Here is a 21,580-nt window from a genome sequence, read left to right as displayed (position 1 = left end):
GGGAGGTCGCAGTTAAGGGGTTTCGAACCCTCTGGGCTTTAAAAAGGACATTCACTAAGCTTGATACTACCATGTTCACCACATTATACACATCCTTAGTGAGAACTAAGTTAGAGAACTGTGTTCAGGCTGCAAGCCCCTGTTTAAAAGGTGACTCAGACATACTAGAAAAGGTACAGAGGGCAGCTACGCGTGCAATTCCGGAACTCCGAGGTTTGTCATATAAAGAGCGGCTTGAAAAACTGAACCTCTTTACTCTGTCCTATCGCAGACTAGGGGGAGATCTAATATTGATGTACAGAATACTGAGAAATGATTTCGGACCTAACGTATTCTCTCTCCTTCTTCCCACTAGATCGGGACATCTCAGAGGACATAGCAGGCGAGTAGAAAAGCCAAGAACAAACAAGATACACATGGCATACAGGTTTTTACACCGAGTCATCATTACTTGGAACCTGTTACCCTAGGCAGTGGTGTCCGCACCTTCAATTGACTCTTTCAAGAGAAGACTGGACACTCACAGAAGCATACTAGAAAAGGAATAACACACGTCGTAGGCCTTCTGTCCTTACTACACAAGTCTGAATCTGAATCTGATACCGAATAGTGAAACACGTAAGATTGAACCCAACTGCTCTATAGGTATCCCAAGAACAGTGAACAGGTTCTCCCCGCTGCTATCGTATAACTTGCCGTCAACACCCCTTAGTTGCAAAATGGGTGGTGGGCTTCAGCGTAGCAAGCCTTCTTACACGCAGACTAACGAAAACTACCAGGGAACTGGCCACCCAAATCACCCCCTGAAGCCTAAAACCATAAATAAGAATGGTAATAATAGGCTTCTCACTCCACACCCTACCTACATTCCCCAGAATCGCAACTGTAATTACTCTCAGAAAGAAAACTTCTCACACCCTTTAGTACCGACCCATCACATAACAACGGCTCCCATGTATAACAACAGTCGCAACTCCTCCCAGTTACGCGTAGCAGACCCCTCTCACGCTAACGCAAATAGCCATAACAGAGGCTACGAGTCAAAACATCAAGACTATTTTGCAAATAACCATACACTTCACAGTAGGCCTGTACAAGCTTTTTTTGGAATAAGACCTCTAGTGACACCTCTGTTGAAGCATATAGCCAAAGTTATTTCAAACCACAAATTTATTTCCTCCGTACAGTTTCCATCAGAGAGTACTCTCACCCTTTCCTCCTGGGTAAACTCCCCAACCAACTTCCCTAGCTCATTTGATACATCTCCCACTAAGTCTAGCTATCAAAATACCGAGCTAATGAAGAGCGTTCAATCCCTCACTTCAAACTCATCTCACACCCGCGAGGGTTACGACGACTTTGTCCGAGATACCCTCACCCATTTTAACTTAGTAGGCCACTTGCTTAATATATGTCTCATCAACACTCGATCGATCTGCAACAAAAAGACGGATTTAGCCCTGTTTGTATCCATATATCAACCATCACTTATTATGATATCTGAAGCATGGACTAACAGTAATATTTCCGACCGAAGTATATCTCTTGATAACTATTTCCTATATAGAAGCGATAGATTGAATGGACGAGGCGGAGGATGCCTTATTTACGCTCACTCTAGCCTAAATTCACTGCTATGTGATATGCCTGTACTAAACAAACTGAAGGATTCGGCGTGGATTGTATTAAAGCCGTCGAATTCCGTTACCTTACTGCTCGGCTGTGTTTATCGTCAACCTAACGTATCAATAGATGAAATAGCAGTATTATCGGAGGTATTCACACTAGCATCATCCCTCTCATTCACAGGCAAGCTCATTTGTGGTGACTTCAATATGCCCGAAATTTCTTGGCTGCCGGTCAAAGCGCCGAGACGTTATGAATCATTTATTGTATGTCTAGAGCTTGGACAATGGACTCAGTATGTCGATAGCCCTACCAGACATCAAAACATCTTAGACTTAGTCTTTACCAGTGGCCTTATCCCCAATACTTTGTATATTGGAAAAAAGTTCCCAGGTAGTGATCATAACATAGTCATATGCAGCCTTAATGTAAAACCACAAACGATAGAAGTAAAACCGTAACACTTCGTAGAAACTATCGCAAGGTTGATTGGAATAACTTCCACAATTACCTAAGAAGCACTGATTGGAGAACTTTCTTTACCTCAAACAATACCGACACCCTAACCAATATATTTTATCACAACATCAAAAGTATCATCAACAACATCGCACCTTTAGAATACTGTAAACCTACGTTCTCCAAAGATCTCTATATACCGGTCAGTACAGGAAGACGTCTTCAAAGACATTGTACTCGATTCCACAACTTAAATGACTTTTCCTCTTTAGTAACGATGACAGAAATACTTGTCCGAACAGAGGCAATAAGTAAACAGAAAGCAGTAGCACAGGAAAAACGTGCAGTTGAACTTAATAATAACTCACCATACTACTCCAAAATAAACTTAAACGCTCTAAATCGAGAGGGAGTATATTCATTAAAGGCAAACAAGTATACGAAGATCCCAAACTTATCACAGAATTATTTAGTGAACATTTTTGTTTCTCACTAACTAACGAAAAACCATTTAATGATTCAGAACCAATCCCAGTAACTCCCTGTGAAATTACTAATGTAGAATTCAGTGTACAAAATATCTCCAAAGCAATCAGTACATTGAAACACTCCTACACTGATGGACCAGATGGTATTCCATCTAGCATGCTAAAACGTGGAGGTGATGATATGTGTGTTTTGCTTCTCAAACTATTCGCGATATCACTCTCTTCAGCGTGTTACCCTACTGCCTGGAAAACTACACATATCTGCATCAACAAAAAGTTCAGGAGGACGATGGAAGATGTGAGAACCAAGAGAGGAGGTTATATAGCATCAGATCATCACTTGCTGGTCGCCAAGATGAAACTGAAACTCAAGAAGCACTGGACAACGGGGTGGACAGCATTAGAAAAGTTTATTTCTTGAGGTTGAACATACGATGGCCGAGAAGACTTACGTTAGCTGTCAAAAGCTTGAAGTAGGTCAGAAATGACGAGTGTGTGAACACTCGATTGAGACTCTATGGCTCGGTCATACAGACGTGGTTACTCTGTGCAACTTCTAGCTTTTCAAATTAAGTATATTATACTATCGGTATTCATACCAAGGTTGGAGTTGTAGCGGTAAATAAACCCCCAAAATAAATAGCTCTGTAAGTTTTCGACATTGGGTGCTGACCATATGTTTTAGTGGACTCATCTAGCTGAAGGGGCTCGATCAGGCATCCGCACCAGATCACGTGTGGCAACGCCGTGCTCAACATCAACCGCAATCGCTAGCCAGATTAGATCAGAGAATTCCGATATATTGGTCATCGCCAAATATACTCTTCCGATCTCCTCGACTCTGTCTTTTGATTTCTCTGGGTGGGAACGAAATATATTAGGTGTTACTGGTAGAAGCGTTGTCAAACACTGAATACCTGTGACATCATCAGAGTTAATAGATTCGAATAAAATGAGCATTGGGTAGAGAGTTGATAATAAATAGTAATATTTAGGCTCGTGTCAATTTAATGTCGTTTATTTATTTTCTCTGATGGAGTGGCTTACATTAGACCACTTACTTACTTACTTACGCCTGTTACTCCTCGTGAAGGAGCATAGGCCGCTCACCAGCATTCTCCATCCAACCCTGTCCTGGGCAATCCTTTCTAGCTCCGTCCAGTTGTAATTCATCGTTTTCATATCTGCTTCTATTATCCGACGCAATGTGTTCTTTGGCCTTCCTCTTCTCCACTTCCCTTCAGGATTCCAAGTTAGGGCTTGCCTCGTGATGCAGTTTGACGATTTGCGTAATGTATGTCCTATCCATTTCCATCGTCTTTTCCTAATTTCTTCTTCAGCTGGAAGTTGGTTTGTTCTCTCCCACAGAAGGCTGTTGCTGATGGTATCCGGCCAATGGATGTTGAGTATCTTGAGAAGACAGCTATTTATAAATACTTGTACTTTCTTGATTGTGGTTGTTGTAGTTCTCCAAGTTTCAGCTCCATACAGTAGAACTGCCTTGACGTTCGTATTGAAGATTCTCACTTTGATATTGGTTGAAAGTTGTTTTGAGTTCCATATGTTCTTCAATTGTAGGAATGCGACCCTTGCTTTGCCGATCCTCGCCTTTACGTCTGCATCGGATCCTCCTTGTTCATCGATGATGCTTCCTAGGTATGTGGCGGATTCTACATCTTCCAGAGTTTCGCCATCAAGTGTGATTGGATTGCTGTTTTCCGCTTTGAATTTGAGGACCTTAGTTTTCCCTTTGTGTATGCTGAGGCCTACTGATGCAGAGACTGCTGCTACACTGGCTGTCTTTATCTGCATCTGTTCGTGTGTACGTGATAGGAGGGCTAGGTCATCTGCGAAGTCCAAATCGTCTAATTGGTTCTGAGCTGTCCATTGTATTCCGTGTTTTCCTTCAGATGTCGAGGTCCTCGTAATCCAGTCGACCACCAGAAGAAAGAGGAAGGGAGAGAGTAAACAGCCTTGTCTGACTCCGGCCCTTACTTGGAATGCATCTGTCAGCTGTCCTCCATGCACTACTTTGCACTGTAGTCCGTCGTATGAGTTCTGGATAATATTGACAATCTTCTCAGGAACTCCGTAGTGTCGAAGAAGTTTCCATAATGTCTTCCTATCTACACTGTCGAATGCCTTTTCATAATCAATGAAGTTGATGTATAGTGATGAGTTCCACTCAACTGATTGTTCGACGATGATCCGTAGTGTTGCAATTTGGTCTGTGCACGACCGATCCTTACGGAATCCAGCTTGTTGATCTCGAAGTTGGGCGTCTACTGCATCCTTCATCCGGTTCAGCAACAATCTGTTGAAGACTTTCCCTGGTATTGACAGTAGTGTAATGCCTCTGTAGTTTTCACATTTGCTCAGATCTCCTTTCTTTGGAATCTTGACGAGGTGTCCTTCTTTCCAGTCCATCGGCACTTGTTCCTCCTCCCAAATCTTTTTGAATAGAAGATAAAGCATGCTTGTGGTTGCTTCGATGTCTGATTTCAGTGCTTCAGCTGGTATGTTGTCGGGTCCTGCTGCTTTCCCGTTCTTGATTTGTCTGACGGCCATTCTGATTTCTTCCGTCGTTGGTGGATTGACATCTATAGGAAGATCTATGTGTGCTGCTTCGATGTCCGGTGGATTCATTGGAGCCGGCCTATTCAGGAGCTCTTCGAAGTATTCTACCCATCTGTTACGCTGTTGTTGAATTTCGGTGATTGGCTTGCCTTCTTTGTCTTTGACCGGCCTCTCTGGTGAGTGAGTCGCTATAATAGCTCCTCCCTGCAAACAAAGATAAATGGAAAAATGTCTGTGTTTGCACAAAAAATAGTAAACTGAATAGGGTAGTTACAATCGTTTGAAAAAAATGGCTTATACAAAATTAAGATGAAGTTAGTGTGTGCTGTACATTTGGTTTGTGCCCGTCCGTGAGGTTATATAAAATAATAGCAAGAAATAGAAGGAATGCGGTATTGTTTTTACATTTAAAAAAATTATACGAATAAGTGTTAGGGTACATAAGATACGTTAAGTTTTACAGCGTATAACATGAGCTTAATAATGCGTGTGTATACAATGAAGTGGAAGTTATAATTAATATTTAAAATAGTAGACCATTAATAAAAAATCGTAGCGACATATTGTTGGGGCCATCTTACTCTGCGGCCGGATCTTATTGTTATCGGAGTCTTGTCTTTTTGTTGCGTTAACGTTGTTGATTTTTGGGACTCGTGTTTCGCAGGTGTGACCATCTTAGATGAGTCTGTACTTGTTGATTGATTATCGCTATCGATGAAAGCTGGCTTTACTCGATCGATGTTAATTACATCTGTCTTCCCAGCTTTTTCTATGGTAACCGTTTTATTTGTCCTCTCTATCACTTTAAATGGGCCGTCGTAACTTGGTTGAAGAGGTGGTTGTATTTTATCTCTTCTGATGAATACGTGAGAGCTGTTATGCAGTTCCTGTGGTATGAATACCCGTCGTTGTTGTGGTCTGGGAGGTGTTATTTTTAAATCGCTCATGTGCTTTCTCAGGCGTTGCACATAGCCGGTTACATCAGTCGGGACATTTTTACTTGAAGTGAAAAATTCTCCGGGTAACCGTAGAGTAGTTCCGTAAACTAACTCGGCTGGACAACATCCCATGTCTTGCTTAATTGTTGCTCTTAGAGCTAACATTACTAGAGGAAGTTTATTAGACCAATCGTTGTTAACAATGACGGCTGTAAGGGACGCTTTTAATTGCCTATGTAGGCGTTCGACCATTCCGTTTGCCATTGGATGGTACGATGTCGTTCGAATTCGTTTAATACCGAGGAGTTCTGTAAGCTGTTGAAAGAGTTGACTTTCGAATTGTGCTCCTCTATCAGTTGTGATAATTGTTGGCACGCCGTAGTAAGAAATCCAATTTTCAATTAGGGTTTTGGCTACCGTTTCAGCTGAGGTGTCTTTTATCGGTACTGCTACTGGCCATCGTGTAAACCTGTCAATGCATGTAAAGATATAATTGTATCCATTTGAAACAGGCAGTGGTCCTACAATATCGATGTGTATATGTTCAAAGCTAGTGTCTGGGTGTGAAAACGGACCCACTGCAGAGCTAGTATGGCGATGTACTTTGACTTTTTGGCACTTCATGCATGCTTGTGTCCAATTACGCACATCGTGATTCATGTTTGTCCATACAAATCGTTCGCTGATCAGCTTTATCGTGGCTTTTATTCCTGGGTGCGACATGTTGTGCATGCTTTCGAATATTTTCTGTCGCAACGTCTTCGGAATAAATGGTCGCGGTCGGCCTGTTGATGTATCGCAAATTACTTTCGTGTTATCGAACCGCACCTCTTCGAGTACTAATGATGTTGTACCACCGGATCTGAGTTTATTTAACTCGATGTCTCTCCCCTGCAACTTTGCCAGACCGTTATAATCAATTCCACTTGCCATAGGTGTGCTTATCGTTGCTCTTGACAATGCGTCGGCCACATCGTTTTCTTGTCCTTTAACGTACTGTATGTCGGACGTGAACTGTGAAATGAACTCTAGCTGTCGGATCTCTCTCGGTGAATAATTGTCTTGCTTTGCACTTAATGCTTTCGTTAGTGGTTTATGGTCTGTATAGACGGTAAAATTTATGCCTTCGACCATATGACGGAAGTGTTTAATTGCTAAGTAAATTGCTAAGAGTTCTCTCCCGAAAGTACTATATCTTGTTTGTGTCGGATTCAGTCTTTTCGAAAAAAATGAGAGTGGTTCCCATATGCCATTTACTAATTGCTGTAAAACGGCTCCTACCGTCACGTCCGATGCATCCGTCATGATAGCTAATGGTGTCTCACTCTTTCGTCTGGTTAGTGTCGCTTCTTTAGTTAGTGCTTTTTTAGCGTTCTCGAATGCTTGAATCGCGTCTGGTGATAATTGGAATGTCCGTGCGTGTCCGCGTAACGCGTCTATTAATGGTTGCAATATTGACGCACAATTCGGGATAAATCGTCTGTAATAATTTATTAACCCGAGAAATCTGCGTAACTTTTTCCATGAGTCGAGTAGAGGATAATTCCTAATAGTGTTGACTTCTGTTGCTATTGGCGTGATGCCTTGAGAAGTTATATTGTGACCTAGGAACTGTAAGGATTCTTTTCCGAATTCACACTTCTCAATGTTTATAGAAATGCCGTGTCCTCTGAGTCGCCTAAATAATTGCCTTAGTTGTTACATATGCTCATCTTTAGTGGCGCTAGCTACTAATAAATCGTCGATATACGCGTATACCCCAGGTAAACCTCTAATGACCTGATCGATAAACCGCTGAAAGGTTTGTGCCGCGTTAGTCAGTCCAAAAGGCATACGCAGGAATTCATATTGCCCAAATGGGGTTGTTACTGCTGTCTTCGGTATGTCTTGTGGGGCAACAGGGATGTGGTAGCATGCTTTGACTAAGTCGATCTTTGAGAAGATAGTAGTGCCCTCTATACTGTAGGTGAAATCATGGATGTGCGGTATAGGGTATCTGTCAGCTACTGTTTGTTTGTTCAGTGCTCTGTAATCTCCACATGGCCCAACCTCTCCATTCTTTTTCGGCGCCATATGTAGCGGGGATGCCCACGGGCTGTTCGATGGCCTTACGATGCCTAGCCTCATCAGCTTGTCGAATTCTTGTTTTGCGATAGCTAGTCTTTTGGGATCTAACCTTCTTAGTCTTGCATTGATTGGTGGACCATTCGTTAGTATGTGATGCTGAATAGAATGTTTGAGATCAGCTTTATTGTATGTCACTTTTACGAGTTCCGGGAACTCCCTTACCAGCAATTTATATGGATCATTGCGACTTTTATCTATCACAAGGTTCATTGAAACGGCTTCCGTAAGTATTCCTGTTATCAAAGTGGTTTGACTGCCGTTTATAAGTCTGTGTCGTCTAGAGTCTACTAGCAGGTCAAAGTTACATAGGAAATCTATGCCTATTATGGGTATCGATACGTCCGCTATGACAAAGCTCCAGCGGTATGAAGCGCCACGTCCAAAATCTAGGGACAATTTCCGTTTACCATATGTCTTAATATCTGATTTGTTTGCTGCTCTTAGCACTAATGACGGATTAACGTTTTTTCTTTCCTCGCTAACTGAAGGTACTACGCTAATTTCCGCTCCAGTGTCAACTAAGAATTGTGCGCCAGTGGTTCGGTCTTGTATATAAAAGAGGCGACTATTTTCAGGCATTATGTGCATTGATGCCGTTGCCATTGATATTCGTGGGTATCGGTTACCAGCCCTGTTAAATCAACAAGGTTGCAGGCACTTTCTAGCCCTGTAGCCGAACATTTGATGATACCAACATGTCGTGGGAGTTGTGCGTCGTCTAGAAGTTGACCGGCTCCTGTCACGCGAGCGATCTCGCGATGACCTTCTTGGCTTTTCTCTCTGCGTTAACTCTGAGAGCTTGCGGCATAAAACATTTATTTCCTTCTGTAGGTTTCAAGTCCATCGTCTACCGTCACGTTGTGTAGTGGAGGGCTTGTTTGTTTACTTATTTCGTATATTCTATCAGCTATCTTTGCTATGTTGTCTAAATCAGCGTCCGTATCTCCCACAGCTAGGATCTGCTGTATATTTGCCGGGAGTCGGCGGAGCCACAGTTGATACAAGAGGTTATTGTCAATGTGCCTATCGCTAAGTAGACTTTTCATATAATTTTTTAGTTGTGACGGAGTTCTATCTCCAATTTGCACTTGGTTAAGGAGCTGTTCAACAGCTTGTTGGTCACTGAGAGAAAGGGTTTTAATTACTGCCTCTTTTAGCACGTCGTATGGTTTTTCAGTGTCTGGCTTCGCTAATGCCTCTCGAACGCTGTCTGCTACTTCGTCTGGGAGAAGTGTGCTTGTGAGGCCGAATTTATCCTTTTGCAAGAGAATGCGGTTAGCGAGAAAATAATTTTCAAGTCCTATAAACCAAAGTTTTGGGTCTGTGGCTTTAAAAGAAGGGGCAGGAAGGTTAAGAGACCTCAAGGACGAGGTTTGCTGTACGCTTGACACTGTGTTTTCGTAGGACATGTTTGTAAAAAATTAAGTAGCACACGAAAATAATGTAACTGTCAGAAGGAAAAATAGACGGACAAAGACAATGATAATAAAAATGGTACAATTTATAAAATGGAACAGACATATTAAATTGCACCAATATATCAATGGTTTATGAATAATCGTTATTTATTATGACTATAATCGTCACGTTTAATAATGTTTGCGAAATAATGTAAGTGTAATTAAAATAGTAATATAGATCCACTGTTGTAATTATAGTTTATATGATAATCCAAATTGAGATGCAAAGAGACGGATCTTTGGAATTTGATTATTTCGCCGAAATTCGCTTCCCGCTCTCACGTCGGGATTACCAATTCTGTAGTGGCTGTGCTTCGATAACTAATCACCCTCGAGCCGTTATCGTATAATCTTCAAAGATGTTTGAAATCAGAAGGCAAAAAGAAGCAGCTACTACAGTTTATTTAGCAGATAATTCGGACCAGACAGCAGAGGCAAAATGGATGGGCAAGCGAACTACGATTGTAGCAGTAGCAGTAGCGAGTAGTTGTAGTGGATGGGTGCAAATGTACATATATATATATATAGGAAAATGGATGAGTCAGCGAATAGATTAAGCAGTTAATAATGAAGCTAGCAGAATGAATACATGCGTAGGCGCTAGACAATGTTCAAGCATATGTATTTCATACAAGCACAATAATAATAACAGTACAACAAGTTGTTATAGCATGGATGACTTTGTCCATTAAATAGGTCAACAAAAGACCTTGACTGAACTAAACTCAGTTGCACGTGAGTCGCTATATCATATTAGTCAAGTTTTGGGTGAAGTTAACTACGGTGTTATTGTTCCTCTATGCCGAATTTGACTGTTGTTGGCTGGAATGTTGAGGGTAAAAAACCAAACAGCCTACAGTATTATTTTGAGCAACACGGAAGAATTAGAGGATATTAATCCCAAAATAATACGCCGGTGGAAAATTCCTGGAATCTTATGACTTCTGCCTCAAGTAAATTTGTAGACTTTGAGTAGTATGGATATTATAAGCTTGCCTTTACCGTTCAGTGAATAGCCTCAATCTATAAGGTGACTTTAGTAAACGGCGCAACTTACAGAACCTTATCACGAAGCCACATAATCCCAAAACTCCCTGCCCTGTGTTCGTTCAAACTCCCAGTGGAATTTTTCGCTTCTACAACACACTAGGAAGACAGGTAGAGTGTTATCGTGCAAAAGACCTATTTAGATATGAAGGGAATTGAATGGTAACAAGTACAAAGGGAGATCTACAGATTTATAATCTAGTTCCATAAAATTCAATAATCCACCCGGGCTCATTGTGACTGATATTGACTATTTATTATTGATCGTTTAGCATCCGGGTATCAATCTCTGAGTGTAAGGACAGATTTAGCCAGACAAACAACGTTGCTGGGAGCCATAGTACCACAAGGTTTAGCTTGAGATGGAGACAAAATGAACAAAACTGTTCCTTATCCAAGTATTCCAGGAGTGTTTTCATAGAAAATGATAAAAATCATTCAAAGGTCCAGGAACTTATCGCAAATGAAGTTGTTTCGAGATTATTCAACCTCAAGTCGTACCAATTTACAGGTCCTGACGAACTTGTGGTGGACCAGACAATATATAAACGCAAAAGGTATCAACAAAGTTAATAACAATCAATAGTAATATTAATATTTACAAGTTAAACGTTACAAATACAATAACAAATTAGGGACGTTACTTAAATTGACCAAACGTTGCGTGTTCTGATTAGGTCCGGTAATGTAAATCCACAATTATAAATGTTTGATAATTCTGAGCAGGTTGGGGAACTCTCTAGTGATATAATCCCACGTAGAATGTGATGTATTCCAATTACAGTCTATAAATAATGATAATATTTGATTTAGAATTTAGCTAACTCAATCACAAATGAAAATAGAACGAGGGATATGTGAGTAGTAATGTATTTGTTAGCCAGAAAAAATATGTCACGCTATGTAGTAGCACAACGGAAAAAGTGTTCAAGGTCATTGACTAAAACAACACGTACAGTCATTTAATGATAAATGTACAAACAGTGAAAAATTGACAAAACAAATAGAAATAACATTGAAAACTATTTACAAAGTAAGGTTGTCAGGTCTATCTCCACATAGCTCCCCCCAGAGTGTCCGGAGGTAACACTGGTTACAATAACAATAATAAAAATTTTATACCAAAAAAAAATATTTACAATAATAACCAATTAACAATGTGGAGATGCGTATGACATGTACGTTAACAATATACAGTGTGTTATTGAGTGAAAATAGTGGTGATATGGCATAGCATGACAAACAAAAGTAATGAGAATACCGTCATTTAAAAGCTTGGTTTGCTAACAATGATAATAATGTGCAGACTGTTACTGACCCCCCCAAAAAAATGAACTGCTTATTTTTTTTGAGTGTGTGTGTGTACAACAAATGAATAATTAAATAGAGTTTACTCGTTTATTATTGTAACAAATTTTTTTCTATGAAAGAAAAATGTGACAAAACGAATAATTGTGGGGAAAAATATGGTTAATTATGTACACTGTAAAAAAAGGAAAAAAAATTTGTTTTTTTTTAATCGACGAAATGGACATAACGCTTGGGTTTGTTTATAGGTCTGCCGGAGCGTATTAAACAAGAAGGCTTAGTATTAAGTTGTTTATCCTCCACTGGTTTTTCAGTCACTGGTGAAAGGGGTTGATTGTCAACAGCGTTGTCTTCTTTGACTTGAGTAGATTCATAGAAAGCAGGTTTGATTCTGTCTATAGAAGTAGTCTGCTTTTTGCCATCTCTGCTGATGATGAAGTATTTTTGTGTGCGTTTAATTACTTTATATGGACCTTCGTATGGTTGTTTCAATGGATTTTTGACAGCATCTACTCGAACAAAGACAAACTTGCATGTTTCTAGATTTCTGTCGAGTTGTATTTGATTGTTATGTTCACGAGGCGGTATGGCTTTGATCTGTTGCATGGTCTTCAGCAGTTGGCTAGCAAAACGACTTGGGTCCGTTGGTGTTAAAGTGTTTGGGTCCACTAGTTGACCTGGTAATGTAAGGGTTGTACCATAAACTAGCTCAGCGGCTGTACAACCTATATCTTCCTTTATAGTCGAACGGATACCCAGGAGTAAATAACATTGAAAACTATTTACAAAATAAGGTTGTCAGGTCTATCTCCACAAACTTTGTCCTCGGTTCATAGGGACCATAGCTGGCCATCAGCTAGGTGAGTCCGTTAAAACTTATGTGGTCAGCATCCAATGCCGCAGACGTACAGAGCTATTTATTTTGGGGATTTACTTACCGCTACAACCTCATTCTTGCGCGATAAATAATCCAGTAGACACAAATTCTACATGTCACTGTAAAGCCTTATGTTATACCATTTGGGTGTCTTAGAACAGAACTAGAAAGTTTAGTAATCTGTTGGTGGAATAAAAACCTGGATAAGGACTTTCTCGTGATTGAGGGCAAAGCGTGATTGGAAATTTATCTTCATGGAATTCTGTGAAGAGTGTACATGGCACGGACTAGCGGGTAAGCCAGGGATTTTCGCGCACACGTTACATATTGTCGTGGATTTTTTGTGTCGTTATTTATCAGCTATTAACAGGCTTTTTTGCATGACACATCAATTTCTGTATTGCTAGTGCTTGTAACATAGTTTTTATTCCAATTTTATTGGCAGTTTGACGTATTTCTTGCTCACCACGTAAGTAAATCTGAAGTTAGCTTAATATAGTTATTTGTAACAATACAAACTCAAGCAAGTAAAGTTCACCGTGTTTCTAGTCAAAAAATACATCACAGATTGAGTTTTCATTAAAATGAACCGTAAAATCTTTTACATATGGTTCACCTCCTTGATTGCGGTGACGGTGAACATGGATGTCGGTAGTTGTTTATAAAATGTAAGTAGAAGCAATCAAGCGTTAACCTAATTGTGAATATTATATAACTTGTTTGTATTTAGCCATAAAAAGTTATATCCATTAGAGGTACCATTGTTTTGTACTGAAGTGACATAATTATGTAACGTATAAAAAAAATATGTGAGTAACAATTGACGTTTATAGTGTTGTCCAGCGGCTTTCTGAATGTCTGCAGTAATAGTGTATAACACCACATCAAGTAGGAACAAAATCTTCATGAATAAAACGATCGGTGTTTCTTGTGAGAATGGTGACACAACCATGTTTTTTAGTTAATACTGATTTGTGACGTGTCTGTTATAGGGTTCACAAATGAGTTATTATATACTCTTCACTCCGTTTCGGTAATACAGTTGTTGTGTTACTTAGGAAGTTATGAATGAATGTCACTACTTGTTAATAAAAGACTTATAGGCACAGTCTGTTACTTGCTATTTGAATAACTTATTGAATATGATACTGAGAACAAAGTTTAATTGTTTGTCTCAAAACGGATTTGTTGTTTTTCAGAATAGTATGAAGCTTATGGAATTTAGGATTACGGAAGATCGTGTGGAAAACCGGTTTACAAGTTTACGATAACTGTTTTATATTGCCTACTGCTATGCTCATTCATCTAATGAATTATTTAAATATAAATATAACAACCATACGCAGTGTTTTATATTATAAATCCTGTGAGTTTGTATAATTATGGTCTAAATAGAGCCAAAACAAATATTGACGCACAATCATGTGACTGCATTACATTTCGTGGTTTCTTATAAGTTGCATACAACTGAATATGCATTATAATTTAAGATTGAGGGAAGAAATAGTATGAAATATAATAGAAAGCAAAGAATTGGAATGACCTAGGTTATCAATAATAACTATACATATGTATATGCTTGAACAGGTCAAAGGTCATTTGGTGTTAGACTTAAGGGAACATAAAGGATGGGTGGTGTAATAGTCGAGTGAAGCTCAGAAGCATATAAGATAAATTGTGTGATAATTCTAGATGTAATGAATAAATCATTGAATTAAGAATTAATAAGATAAGTGAAGACAATCTGAAGAGTTAACATAATTTAGCAAAGAAGTGTGAGTGGAAGGGTGGTCTAAGGATTACGTAATCCATCTTATCAGGGAACTAGCTGCATGAAATTGTCCAGTTACGTACTAATACTAACTTGATGATGGACGTAATCTGACAACGGAAAATATGTAAGGCGGTTGTTTAATCTGTAAGGTTTTACGTGGAAGTCGCATTATTGTTTTATTTGACTCATTGATTCCTGACAATGAACAACGATATAACGCTAAGTTCTAACGACAGTTCGTAACTAATACAGTAGTACAAATTCTTAATTTTCACACACAATTATTCGTTAAAGCGATTGGTAAACCTCCCCATGAAAGTACGAAGAAGACGAAAACAAAAAATGAGAAAAAGTTTATTGATTTTTCATGACTACTAAAGTGGAAAGATAAGTTTACAAGTTGTATAAATAGTGGTCTAAAATAAAGCCACAAAGAACTTTTAATCGTAAACCTGCTGTCTAGCTGTTTATAATTCTTAAGTAAAAATTGTAGACTTTTCTCTCCACCTGATTCGCGAAGCGTTCACCATATTTCTCAACAATTTGTTGTTTGCACATTCTTTGGAGCCGTTGAAGTTGTATATATTCTTTACTTCGTCTCCGTAATGAAATTACTGTGTTGTTTTGTAAATTGTGCGTATTGTCTAATTTCCATCTACAGCAACACCTAAGAAGTTGATGAGCTATGCAGTTTATATTTTATAATTTAAATAGCTTACCTGTTAGACTTCGTCTTTTAATATATGCCAGTAGGAGATGGCGGCACGGATATCGACACATATTAAACGTGCTACAATTGCATTCACAAATACTTACATCTACTTCGTAATGTTGTCCGCGGTCAAGCATAAACAACCACTCGCCGCTTTCATATTCTAAGTTAACGAAACGCATTCTTTTTAGTTCGTATAACACTTTGGATCTTGCGAATGGGGTCAACATGTTCAGCAAGGGTATAAGACGCTGTGGAGCATCATAATTGTATGCATGCTCTCTAACTTGACCGTTTTGTCGCATCATCTGCAATACCTGCTTCCGAGTCCAACCTGAAATATATTTATATACACTTACCAGTGGAGAGTTCAGCTTTCATATTTTTGACATCAGCAGCGGTCACCTGCTTACCTGTTCTTCCCTTAATACTTTCGATAACTTCGTCCGTCGACTGACAGTGCAATATAACTGGTTTCAAGTTTTCTTTTTCTTCTGATGACAATCGTCTACTCAACGGATCACAAACCATCCACGAACTTGTACACGGATGGTTGTGAGTCATGTTGTAAGATTTTATAACGTATTGTTGACCCTCCAATCTTACGCGAAACATCGATTGGCAATTTAAAAATTTAGACCTTAAAGGTAACACATTAGTTAGAGTCCTCACGGTTTTTTAATCACATTCAGACCTTCTGATTTACGTTTACGACCAAACGTGCAACGAAACACTACGAACAAGTATTTATATCTCACATCCTTCAACAATCTACTTTCTGCGTGAACATAGTGTGTATGGGTCATCTGAGAAAACATAGATTTATCCCATCATACTTTATGGAAATCCTTTAGCGCATTATCTAATTCAATCCAGCTTCCGAATCTCTTATTCAGCATAATACGTTGGAACGCGTCGCTTACGTTCACTGAAATTTCACTTGAGCATGATGCACTAGATACAACATACAATAGCTATTAAAAAAAGGTTATTCCTTGAAAAAAATTAACTGAAGGAAGAACAACAAATATTTAGGACTTACCCTTCAGTTGACATTTCGTCTTAACTCACAAAAACTATGCGCATCTATAACCTTTTACGTTATTTTATCTTTCTTACGTTGTTTTCCGGACCTTATCAACAAATTATATATAGCTGTTGACTTTCACTACAGCACTTAGGACCACAGATCAAGTTTCGAAGGAACAACAGAGCTAAAGTGTGCACTACAAAACAGAAAATACTCAGTTAATGCTCTTAGCAGTTATTTAGTGTTTATTATGCATCAAAAGATGACTTATATATGGAAACATTTAATACTCATAGGACCCAACACACACACGGCAATTGAAATACGGAATGCCCGCTTCCAGTCAGCGCGTTCAAGGTCGTTGAAACGAAACGGCGGACAGATTTGAAAGGGATTACCGTTTATACCTTGCCCTGCTTTTTCGCCTGTCCGGGGGGAAATAATACGGATTTTTCCCTTATTGTCTCTCTGTCTCTCAAATGTCGCCGAATTATCTACTTTTTGCCTAAATTTAGGACTGAGGTCCTATTATAGAATTACTTGGAAGCATGTCCACTATGTTGTGACTTTTCTTCCGTTAGAACTGACTGCCGTACACTCGACACTGACATAATGGAGTAGTACCTTCAGATTTTCGTAGTAAGGACAGAAGACCTACGACTTCTGTTATTCCTTTTCTAGTATGCTTCTATAAGTGTCCAGTCTTCTCTTGAACGCGTCAATTGAAGGAGCAGACACCACTGCCTAGGGTAACAGGTTCCAAGTAATGATGACTCGATGTAAAAACCTGTATGCCATGGGTATCTTGTTTGTTCTTGGCTTTTCTACTCGCCTGCTATGTCCTCTGAGATGTCTCGATCTAGTGGGAAGGAGAAGAGAAAATAAGTTAGGTCCAAGATCATTTCTCAGTATTCTGTACATCAAAATTAGATCTCCCCTTAGTCTACGATAGGACAAACTAAAGAGGTCCAGTTTTTCGAGCCGATCTTTGTATGGTAAAACTTGGAGTTCTGTAATTGCACGCGTAGCTGCCCTCTGTACTTTTCCCAGTATATTCAAGTCACCTTTTAAACAGGGGCTTGCAGCCTGAACGCAGTTCTCAAGCTTAGTCCTCACTAAGGTTTTGTATACTGTCGTAGAAAACTTTACATATTTCATATAAGCCAGCAAAAGCGACAAGTAACAAAATGCGCCTTACATCACGGATTACCACAGTGAAAACAAAAATTCTCGCTCCATCTTGCTTGGTTCTCTGGTACAAGGTTTACAGTTGTAGGAGTTGAGTTTATTACCACTCATTTTCTCATTGTTTTTCACATGATGATGTTTGTTTGGGATACAGATTTGGATCAGGTTCCAAATTATGTTTATATTTCTGAATTGTTAGGATGTGTTACGTTTAGTTTCTTTGTTGTATTAATTGGAAGACCTGTCTGGTTTCCGACCATGATTTGTCATCTTAAACTACTTGGTATCATTAGCATGGGTATTTCCGACATTTTAAGATGTTGGTATTTTTTCATTTAAAATGTTCTTACGGTTCATATTAATTATTGTGACGTAATGTTTTCACATTAATTCGTAAGTCAAGACGGTCTCTTGAAATATATTTGTATCCTTTCTGTTCCTAATGTGAGCGTATGCGGTATAATATTTTGTCCACATACAAAGCACGCTCGAAAAGCTGCAAAAACTTAAATACTACAAAGTTTTACACCTGTAAATGCGCTTTGAAACCACAGCCATATATAATGTGCTTGTCAGGGGCCCCAAAATGCCCTGGTACAGCCGAGAGTGGGGAGAGTTAGCTCTCCCTCTCGAACTGCTTTCAAGTCAGTCAGTCAGTCAGTAACAACGCAGAACTTCGTACGTACGTACATCAGTTCGAGTTGCCATACCATGCGTATACAACCACTGTTAGGGAAATCCTACTCACTGCCTCTTCGCGGCGTTGTTTACGAAATCAAGAGGACTGAAAGCGAATGTCCGGCGCTTTAGCCGGGTTAGTGGATATGGAGAGTCCACCTAGGGGAGTGGGAAAACCTTGATTCCAAACCAATGGTACACATGGGCTCTAGTTTCCTGAGGGAACAAATGGGGTGTGAACCAATTATTGCTCACCGGCTACCATCGGACTGCATCTTATGACGTTGCTTCACTGCGTTATGGACCAGATCTTTAGGTCGAGGGCTCCGGGTGTGACCCCCTAAGAAAATCATCTGCTTCGGTCTGGGCACCCGGGCAGTATTTCGGCCCACTCGCAACCCAAGTGACTTGTGTGGTGCATATGTATTCGGTGCCCTCTTGTACCAATATTTGTGTTCAAATAAAATACAGCAGGGTGCTGACTATAAAACCGTAGGGTATTTTTATCCCTATGGGCTCGATAGACTTTTTTTATAAGAAGGATATACGTATTCAGGTAAGTTACGTAGTTGAATGCAGATTTGGATCGACAATTTATATAGAGAATGGTGTATTAATAACCTTAGTCGTGACTTCTCGTTGATAATACAGTAACTATATTTGTGCATCTTTCCGTTCTGTTCGACTGCTGTGAATCGCCCCATAAATTATACCCGTTGCCTCGTGCTTACCAAGAGACTATCCAGTTAGTATATTCAGTCAGTCTAAAGTTACTTATCAAGTAGTGAAAAGGTTATTTCAGCAAATAATTCCTTTATGGTGGGCCTGTTTTTTAAGGTGCGTAATCACAAATGATCCAGTTTTAACAAAGTTGTATATATGGTTATAATGCTTCTAATAAACTTGAGAGCTAGTTCTGTGGAGTGGTGGTTTTACTATTCTTCCGTTCAAGGCTGTAACATCAGATTGAACTTTTTTCCAGTAATTTACTCACATATGAGCTATGCTTACTCTTCCAGCTCTTATAAAGTTTCACTAGATTGGCTAAGTTAGGATTAATAAACCAATCGGATCCTAACATTTCGCTTCTAAAAGTGTTTCAAGTTGGGAATTACAAGTTATTGGTCTTTACAAGTGCCAGTTAGACTAGTGGAAATTGTAGTTAGTCGTTTAAGATTATTTCCTCATTGATTACTCCAGTTAGTAGGAAATAAGATAAAATCACTTTCGACCAATAACAAAGAGATCAGTCTATAGTCTCTAAAGGTCGTAAGATCCAGTTATCACCTTTTATTAAGCCTCGAGACACCAACACCCCTTATCTTTATCTTTAATTCAAAAAACAACCTTTGAATTGGGTTAATATGTTTTATGGTTGTATCGGTTTCTGAGAACTGTCTAGGTATGCTAATAGTGACATTTTGAGAAGTGTGACCTGTCATCAAAGTTTTTCCCTTCGGATGGTGTTAGCGAGTAGTGTCCATTAAAGTACCCATATCCAGCCTTGTCCTGGATACAGGTAAAAATTATAGTCATCTTCGCCTTTACAATTTTCCTGTAGTTTCTTTGTACTGAAAGTGCGAATTTTTATCTACATTTTTTCAGAAGTTTCTGAAATGTCTAGCCGGTTATTGACAGGTGGAGAATGCCCCCAGGGTGTTTTGGATGTTGTTGAAGGTGCTATTGGTTATCTTGCCTTATCAGTTGGATATACATCTATTGAGTACGCAGCGTTGAGAGTACTTTCAAATCTTTTCTTTTCTTGTAAGTGTAGTTTCTAACAGTTGGTGAAAATTTCTAACCAATAACTTTTTGAATTTGCCACTCATATTTATTTCTCTAGATGACATGTTCCATGTATGTTAGGTTTCAAATCAATGTAACTTCGTCTAATAACTGACGTAGATTTAATGTCTGGATTCATACTTACTTACTTATGCCTGTTGCCCTTCGTGGTGGAGCATAGGCCGACCATTAGCATTCTCTATCCAACTCTGTCCTGGGCAATCCTTTCTAATTGACATTCATCCTTTTAATATCTGTTTCCAATTTTTGACGCAATGTGTAATTTGGTCTTCATCTTTTCCGTTTCCCTTCAGCGTTCCGAGTTAGTGCTTGCCTCATGATACAGTTTGGTGTTTTCTGCAATCTATGTTCTATCCACTCCCCAATTTTCTCTTGAGACGGAAGCTGGTTTGTTCTCTCCCATAGTAGGCTGATGCTGATGGTTTCCGGCCAACGGACACTGAGTATCTAGCGTAGACAACTGTTTATAAATACTTGTCCTTTTTGATTATGATTGTGGTGGTTCTCCACGTTTCAGCTCCGTACAGTAGGACTGCTTTGATGTTCGTATTGATGATTGTGACTTTGATGTTGGTTGACAGTTGTTTTGAGTTCCATATGTTGTTCAACTATAGGAATGCTGCCCATACTTTGCCAATCTCTGCCTTTACTTCTGCATCAAAACCTCCTCCTCCATATTACATTGATCTGCTCACGTACACCATAGTGTCGAAAAAGTTCCTGTGAAGTTTTCTTATCCACACTGTCGAATGCTTTCTCATAATCAACGAAGTTGATGTATAGTGAAAAATTCCGTTCAATCGATTACTCAACGATGCTCCGTAGTGTCGCGATTTAGTTTGTGCACGACTGATCCTTACGGAATCCGGTCTGTTAATCTCAAAGTTAGGTATCTACTGAATTGTTCATCCGGTTCAGCAACACTTTAAAACTTTCCTGATACCGATAATAGTGTGATGCCTATGTAGTTCTCACACTTGCTCAGATCTTTCTTTGATATCTTGATGAGGTGTTCTTCTTTCCTGTCCGTCGGCACTTGTTCCTCCGAAATCCCCCTGAATAGAATGTGGAGCATGTGTGGAGTTACCTGTATATCTGACTTCAGAGCTTTAGCTGGTATATTGTCAGGTCCTACTACTTTCTTGCTCTTGATTTGTCTGATGCCCGTCCTGATTTCTTCCGTCGTTGGTGGAGTGACGTCTGTAAGAAGGTCTGTAGGTGCTGCTTCGATATCCGATGTGTGGAGATTGTTTATCCAAGAGTTCCTTGAAGTATTATACCCATTTGTTCCTCTGTTCTTTAATCTCAGTGATTGTCCTGCCTTCTTCGTCCTTGACCGGTCTCTTTGGCTTACTGCATTTCTCTGATAGGTTCTTCGTTTTATCATAGAGTTGTCTCATATTTCGTTCTCTTGAAGATTTTTTCTGCTGTTGTTGCTAGGTTCTCCACATATTTCTGCTTATCAGCGCTGATGCTCTTCAATTG

The 21,580-nt window shown here is 39.4% G+C and overlaps 2 protein-coding genes across 2 annotated transcripts in view; one reads left to right on the top strand and one right to left on the bottom strand.

The window, feature by feature from the left end:
- Positions 1–15,140: 15,140 nt before the first annotated feature.
- Positions 15,141–16,292, bottom strand: MS3_00004335 (uncharacterized protein; the record flags this gene model as incomplete). The annotated part of the gene is made up of 5 exons (XM_035732635.2): positions 15,141–15,364; positions 15,401–15,727; positions 15,753–16,033; positions 16,066–16,199; positions 16,230–16,292. 5 exons carry the CDS (start codon positions 16,290–16,292, stop codon positions 15,141–15,143), a joined length of 1,029 nt encoding a protein of 342 aa, XP_035586072.2.
- TAF8_1 (transcription initiation factor TFIID subunit 8) overlaps positions 16,194–21,580 on the top strand; it is a 27,111-nt gene continuing 21,724 nt past the window's right edge. The window contains exon 1 of the mRNA XM_051212237.1: positions 16,194–20,053. Within this exon, the coding sequence (XP_051072392.1) occupies positions 19,906–20,053 (148 nt within the window). The 5' untranslated portion in view covers positions 16,194–19,905. The remainder of the gene's footprint in view (positions 20,054–21,580) is intronic.

Source organism: Schistosoma haematobium, chromosome ZW, assembly GCF_000699445.3.
Source record: "Schistosoma haematobium chromosome ZW, whole genome shotgun sequence".
Classification (NCBI taxonomy): Eukaryota; Metazoa; Platyhelminthes; class Trematoda; order Strigeidida; family Schistosomatidae; genus Schistosoma; species Schistosoma haematobium.
The sequence above is the reverse complement of the archived record's forward strand: the minus strand, read 5'-3'. Positions and strand labels throughout refer to the sequence as shown.